The 7,680-nt window shown below is 36.2% G+C and overlaps 1 protein-coding gene across 2 annotated transcripts in view; it reads right to left on the bottom strand.

Moving 5' to 3' along the window:
- Nucleotides 1–942: 942 nt before the first annotated feature.
- The window catches only part of POT1 (protection of telomeres 1), a 79,478-nt gene continuing 72,740 nt past the window's right edge, over nt 943–7,680 (bottom strand). For both annotated transcript variants that reach the window (XM_060156769.1, XM_060156768.1), the window contains exons 17-19: nt 6,301–6,392; nt 4,642–4,747; nt 943–2,878 (exon numbers count right to left, since the gene is read on the bottom strand). In XM_060156769.1, coding sequence (XP_060012752.1) covers nt 2,766–2,878; nt 4,642–4,747; nt 6,301–6,392 — 311 coding nt within the window. In that variant the 3' untranslated portion in view covers nt 943–2,765. The remainder of the gene's footprint in view (nt 2,879–4,641; nt 4,748–6,300; nt 6,393–7,680) is intronic.

The following is a 7,680-nucleotide window of genomic DNA, read 5'->3' as shown; positions in this document are numbered from 1 at the left end:
ACAAAACTTGATGAAATGCATGGTCAAAATTCAAAATACTGAAAATAATCAGAAGAATGTAGCATTTTCCCCAGATACCAATGAAAGCTTCCACAGAGTATAGGAGAGATTGGCTGGATTGAGAGTCACAATTAGTGACAAATGCATGCTTTGACTTCAGAAACAAAAGAACAGTCAGCTGGGGAACAGGCAGGAGAAAGATTTTGGCCCATTCCTGTGTGTGCAAGTAGCTTGGGTACAGGATCTACAGATTTGAAAACCGGGCAGCCAGTATTGTGTGGAGACTGCTTTCCCACGTAGTCAAAGATGTATTCAGCTCCTTCTGTTCCATCAACACTGGCCTTTCTCTATTTATTTAGAAACAACACCCAATGTGCAACATGACCAGGGTAAAACGAAATGGGGAATGATGCACTCCTTCTCGGCAGGTGTAGTTCCCTCAAATAAAGCAGTATGAGGTGGCCACAGAAAGAGCCTGTGAGCACTTTTCATTATCACATCTAGATAAAGAGGAATCGGCTGCCTCAGATTTTCTAAGACATGCGCTCTCTTCCTCATACAGAACAGCATGGGGGCCTCGAGAATCCAGTAGTGTCTGAAACGACGGATGCTGTGGAGACTGGAGACTGAGGAAGAAGCTGTACGCATACTACATTCTTAAATTTGTGTAATTTAAAATCTGACAGGAAGATTCTACCAATATTCACAGACTACAAAGGGGACAGGGCTCAAAATTGGGCACGATGAACTATCATCTAGTTGTTGCTACAGAAATGGAACTCCCCTTACACTTGGGTTCCCGATTAGGGTAAGGCACATATATCACCACTGGATAAACACTAGGGGCTGACAAACGCTTCTTGTTCAAAACTGAAAAGTTAAAAACAAAAATGATGACAATGTAGGGGTTTACTAAACAAAACAAAAGGTAAAGAGAAATCGTGAAAATTCATAGTTTTACTTTATTAACTGGCAGCACAGGCTGACACGTGTGGCACTCCCTGCACCTCTGACCCTTACTCTCCTAGACTGGGTGCTTCCCGAAGGAAGTGAAAATGCCTCTCTCACTTTTGTGTCCCTAGCATACCACCAATACCAAAATTTTCTTAAAACATTTCTTTAAAGTTTTTCCTTGAATATGTTTTGAACCAAGAGTGTACATCTCCAAAACAGCAGCATCGGTCTCTTTCATTGTCTTGAACAAGCTGATAATTCAGCGATGGGGCAGATGGGTAGTTAGGTCTGGAGATGCGCTAATATACTCAGGAATTTGAATTTAGAATTATTGTGAGCAGAGAAAATCAGATATTCAATCCTTTTGGCCAGTAAGGTGTGAAAAGCCTTTTGGTTCTATCTGTGATATTACTTCAGATATTTAAGGGAGAATTCACTTGCAGAAAACCCCGTACCAGCTTTTGCTCCAGAGGCCTGAAGTGGCTAACAGTGCAGCCCCTGAGCAGAGACTACCTGAATTCAAGTGCTGACTGGCATTTAATAATTGTATGCATTTGGTCAAGTCAGCTTATCAGTGAAACCTTAGTTTTCTTATCAGGATGATGGGTTGTTTTGAAACTAAAATACATGTTAAGCGCTTACTTAGTATTGTACCTGGTGTGTAGACAGTCCTAAATATCTGCTATATTGACACACTTGCTTTGATTCTTCACCTCAAATCATGCCTCAGCTCAACATAGGGCAAATAAACGAAACAGTTGAAATGTGTACATTTATTTATTCTTCACTAATATTGAACTAGGCAGATCTGTATCTCTCAGTCTTCAGGAAATAACATACATAAATCTTTACATATATATAAATATACAGAAGCATTTGTATAAAACTGAATATTCATGATTTTAAATTTGACAAATATCATCAGGTAAAAAGCAGACTATCATACTGAGTTAATTTCTCATTCAATGTTCAACCTGAAATTTAAGTATATTTTACATAAGACCCTAACAAAAAGGGTAACATACCTAAGTCACTAACATTGCAGATCTGACCACTTGATTAGGTTGAGGAGGAATGGAATAACTTCTAATATCATGTAGAGAAACAAGCAATCAAAGCACATAATTCAGGTCTGAAAAAATGGATTTATCCTCAATTGGTCAAAGTCAGCACCCAAAGAAAGCAATTCTGCTACTTCCACTTAAAGCAAATCACTCTTTTCAAGCACACTGTAGCTCACTCAGACAAGCACTTCTTCAAGAGTACTTGTTCAAGCAGATCCCTTTGCATGAAAACAAAACAGATCAAATCCTTGTGCTCAGTAAGAGTGGAAGATTTAAGGTAAGGACATTTCCTAATCCCATATACATGCTAAAATCATCCAAATTGCTGATATAAAAATCAGGGCAGAAAAAGCAGCTCAACCAGGCATGATGGATGGCAGAGAAATCAGTGGCTGATACATGGAAAAACCAATAGGGAGAGTGACTTCTAGGGTAGGGTAACAAAATAGCTTCTCCGAAAGGAGGAGAGTAAAGAGTAAATGAAAACACAGTCCTTGTTTATTCGATGTCTCTCTTTTATATCCCTCACAGCCATCATACTGAATATTTTGAGCAACAGGAACATTTTTAACTTATAAGAGGGCATTAGGATAACACAATGCCTATCTGTCAAAAAATTTTTAAATACTGGTTAAAATGGAAAACTACAGAGCTAAAATCTCTTATGTCTTTTATAGCAATCGCATAGAAAATAGTAATGTCTTCCAAAATTATAGCATTTTACCTATGGTAAGTTGAATGTCAAAATTAGATAAGATCTTCTGCAACTGTGGTGTCAAAAATCTGATAGCAAATTTGCTGCTCCGGTCCACTTGTGACATTATATGACTTGATGAAGCATTCCAACCATGGATATGCATCTACAAATCAAAAAAAGAAATGCTATTTAACCATCAAAACTAAACAGATAACTCTGAAATATGTATCTAAGCATAATGCTTAGCTAGTAAAATCAACATATTTAATTTAGCTTGAAAAGTAAATAAATACACTCACCACATTTACCATTATCTGCTCTTCCAAATACACACTGGATTCATGTTATTGTTTTGTAGCAATTCTGACTAATTTCAATTTTTCCCCAACAACAGGAAAAAGTCATTAAATGTGGGGTTTTTCAAAATATTTGATAGCAAAGGTAGTAATCTACGTCATTCCCAACTTTTATTCTTTTTTTTCTGCTTATCACTTACTGATCTGCCCGTTTTGTTTTTCTTGGTTGACTGCAAAGAAACCAGGTCGCCCTTATATCTGTCTAGTTGAAATTCCCGTCAGGTACCAGGTGTTGTGTCCAGGCAATGTTGGCAGCCAAGCTTTGGTCACGACCACAGTAAATCTGTTTATAACTTCTCGAACAGTCTGTTAACATTTCTTGAAGTTTGAATTTGAAAGACATTTAATATAGTCCTCACTATTGGCAAGGGTCAAGCAAGACAGGCACTCTCCTACACTGCTGGTAGAACCATAAACAGGTAAAATGCTCTTGAAAAGCAATCTGGCCATATGTAGCAAAAGCCTATCAGGCCTATGCTTTTTCATATGGCAGTTTTTTTTTTTTTTTTTTGCGGTACGCGGGCCTCTCACTGTTGTGGCCTCTCCCGCTGCGGAGCACAGGCTCCGGACACACAGGCTCAGCGGCCATGGCTCACGGGCCCAGCCGCTCCGCGGCATGTGGGATCCTCCCGGACCAGGGCACGAACTCGTGTTCCCTGCATCGGCAGGCGGACTCTCAACCACTGCGCCACCAGGGAAGCCCCGATATGGCGGTTTTATTTGCAGAAATTTATCCAAAAGAATCCAAGCAGCCAACAAAAATAAAAGCTGACATCATATAAAAGTATGTAAGTTAGACTTAGTTATGGATATACAAAAACTATCTTTTTGGAATTGTTATAAAATGCAAACACTGACCAGGGGAAAATAAAACCTGACTTAAAATAACCTATAAACGTTAAACTGACAACAGTTAGATCTGCAGGTGGTAAAATTTGTTACTGATGAAAAATTGTTAGAAGTCAAGTTATCTTAAAATGACTTAGATCTGCAAGTTTCAATGCAAAGAGAAATAATGGCCACAAAAGGAAAAATCAGTGGCAGTAGGTGTAATCAATACAATTTGACCTGAAGACTGGTTGATGAATCAAATGTTACACAGAAAACAACTAAAGCTGACAAAAATATTCAGTAAAATAAAAACTTGTAAAATCTGAAACTCGTTAATATTGAATAGACAATTTATCAATGAATTAAACAGGCTAAATGAGTTTGTTATAGGAAATGTTTCCTGTCAAAATTTCATCCCTGTTGGTTTAATTTCAACTGTTTGTATGCATAAGCATCATATCAAATGTGCTTGTGATCAAAATTGCCTCCCCCTTGTTATATCAATATTTCAAACTATTTTAAAAAACTTTTTTCATTTCAGGAATTATGATTCATACCTATTTTATCCCTGCCACTATCTTCATCAGTAGGTAGATCATACAGTATAAACAATCACTTAGTAATTTATTTGGATTCAGATTTCAAAGTTTTTAATACCTCTAAAAGTCCATAGCTTAGCCATATGCTAGGTATTATTTCAAGGAAAAGAATGAATGGATTGTTAAATATTACTGCCTACCAATTTTTAATCCTGGAGGACAAAACATATCCATGATCATATCCATAATTTGCTGAAGGCCATCTTTGATTAGGACTTCTGATGCTGGAATCTGGAAAAATTTTTCCTTAAGAAAAATATGAAGAAACAAGGAAATGATCTTTATCTTCTTCAGAAGCTATAATCAATACAAAATTATTTGAATATTATCTAATTAAAATAATCTCGACTATTTCACCATATCAGTATCGTAGAATTCATAAACTAGAGTGCTAGTCTAAACTCTAAAATCTGATTTACTACTTTAATCTAAAAACAGCTATGATACATATATATAAAATCAAGTTAAACCACTCTGACTTAATGATAAGAATGATTAGAATACAGTGAGGCTTACTATTCTCTTGAGGGCATATGTATTGAGCACCTACAATGTCTAAGTGTTAAGTTTAAAAGAGTTTAATATATAGTATATATTTATTTAATTTTTTTTTCTCCTCTCCTATTTATAAGTTCCAGGAGGGAAAGGAGTTTGCTTGTTTCACTCATTGCTATATCCCCATCACAAAGAGTAGCACTTGGCATACAGTAAGTGCTTATTAAATACTTATTTAATAAATGGATAAATAATTTATTTAGGCAGGAGAAAAACTGTCCTCAACCTTAACCAAGATTTTTCCCAATGTGTGTAGTAAAAAATTTAACCTCATTGGCCTTTGCCCTCGGTTTCTGAGAGGTAATCTAAGCCCTTGGAATGTCATGCCTCATAGGAGTATTCTTTTTTGCCTGGAGACCCTGGGTCACTCTAACATTGTGATTTAGGGTGGGGAGTTTGGAGCATGTGGTTTTAACTTGACCACTGGAGGGGCTGAAGATTGAGATCAGTCACATGGGCAGCCAACCATGACTACATGATGAAGCTCCAAAAAAAACTCTGGACACTAAGGCTCAGTTGCACTTCCCTGGTTGGCAATACCTCATGTGTACTGTTACATATCATTTCCAGGAAAGTAACACTGTCCACTACTCTATGGGAAGAGAACAAATGGAAGCTCCATGTTAGAAACTTTCCTGGACTCTGCCCTATGCACCTCTTCCCTTGAGGATTTTAACCTATATCCTTTAGCTGTAATAAATTGTTAACAGTGAGCATAATAGCTTTCAATAAGTTCTGTGAGTCCTTCTAGCGAATTATCAAAACTAAGGGTGCTCTTGGGGACCTCTGAAATTTCAACTGGTGCCAGAAGTAAGGGTGGTCTTGGGAACCTCCAAACATGGTACTGTCAGAAATGAAGGTGGTCTTGTGGACAGCTACCTAGCTTCACACATAACTATCTCCCTAACAGAGTAATTTCATTCTCTCTAATACAAAATGTGGAGGCTTAAAAAGCCCAGTGAAATGCTAACAGATAATGCCTGAGGGGGTGGCCATACCTCTGCCTTTGGCTCCTGGAATAGAACTTCCTCAATTTTTCATTATTCACATATTAAGATTTACAGTGTCAAATCAAAAGAGAGATAAATACATAGACAATTTAAGATTTATGTGCTTGTCTTTTATTTATTTTTCAGAGTTGCCTTAAATCTCCTCAGTAACAAAGTATGCATGAATAAATATATTAAAATTTTAAAAAGTACTATTTTTTAATTAGAAGTATCTTCACTACCTCTATTACTTACAGAATCCATGAGGTAAGCTTCCAGTACTCCTGTTCCATCGTCAAGAGTAAATGTCATCACAAACACATGTTGGAGAGGTACAATACCCAGTACTAATGAAGGAAAAAAGTTGAAACCATATGAATCTCCTATGCCTTAATCAAAGTAAAGAAAAAATTGTTTTATGATATTAGATACCTGTTAGTCTTGTTTACTAAAATAACTCAAGAGATTAAAAAAACTTATCCCTTTCTGTTCTCTAATACCAATATATTAAGCTAATTTTAGAAGGGTAATTTTGGAACATTACACTACACCTGTATAGGGATAATGACTCATGAGCAATAGTATCTTTTTTAAATTAAATATCAATACAGCATTATCTTTAAATTGAGTTCATCTTGATAAAAAAACATAAAAACCAATTCATGAAAGGCAATTCAGAAAAGCATACAGTTTGATAGTTAGGATTTTTTTAACATGTCTCTCTCCTTTGTATTTTAAGCATAGGGATCGATTATTTTTTAAGAGATATCATCTGGTTGAATGATGTGAGAATCTGAGATTTCATAATTTGGTAAGATGAGGAAAAAGGAAGAAATTAAAGAGATGCTAAATCAGGAAAATTTACAGGTTAAAATGAACATCTTACTTTGTGTCTGGAAATGGAAGACATTCAATATGCTTATATAATGGAATATTGTCTTCCATTTGTGGAATCCATATTCAGTAATAAAGGGAGCAACTAAAACAAATAAATTAGGGCATACAGACATGAGAGAAATTGCTAATACAGAGGAATTGATTTTTAAGATTCAGAAGTTCTCGATAGGCATAAACTGTGAGCTAAAACCAAGAAGGATGAACATAAAACCTACCCCGAGGGACCATATAAGCAAACAAAAAACTACATTTAGTACAGGATGAGGAGACCAAGCCTGAAGCACATAGTAAGAAGCTCATGCAAAAGTAACCTGGAATTTCACTGGACCACAAACAAAATATGAGTTAGCAGTATTATATAGCTGGATTAAAAGAGAAAGGAAACAAAACCAAGTATACAAATAAATATCTACAGAATAAAATTTTCAGGCAAGTAGGAGCAGTATCCAGTCTTAGGTAAATAAAGGTTTTCTTCATATTCTGAATTGGCCAACACCTGCAGCTCTATTTCTAGCTTTGAGGACCAAACTTTGAGAAGAGCATTAGTAAAATGGAATGTTTACTGAAGAGGAGAAATAAAATAGTAAGGAATGTGGGAAAGTACCAAAGGAAGTGAGGGTACCTGCTTGGAGAAATAAAGACTCAATGAAAACTTGACAGATTATCTTCAAATGTACAGTTTGTTGACTTTATAGAAGAGGGAACAGATGTACTTTAATTCTAGTACACAGAATGTGG

Source organism: Lagenorhynchus albirostris, chromosome 8 (assembly GCF_949774975.1).
Source record: "Lagenorhynchus albirostris chromosome 8, mLagAlb1.1, whole genome shotgun sequence".
Classification (NCBI taxonomy): domain Eukaryota; kingdom Metazoa; phylum Chordata; class Mammalia; order Artiodactyla; family Delphinidae; genus Lagenorhynchus; species Lagenorhynchus albirostris.
The sequence above is the reverse complement of the archived record's forward strand: the minus strand, read 5'-3'. Positions and strand labels throughout refer to the sequence as shown.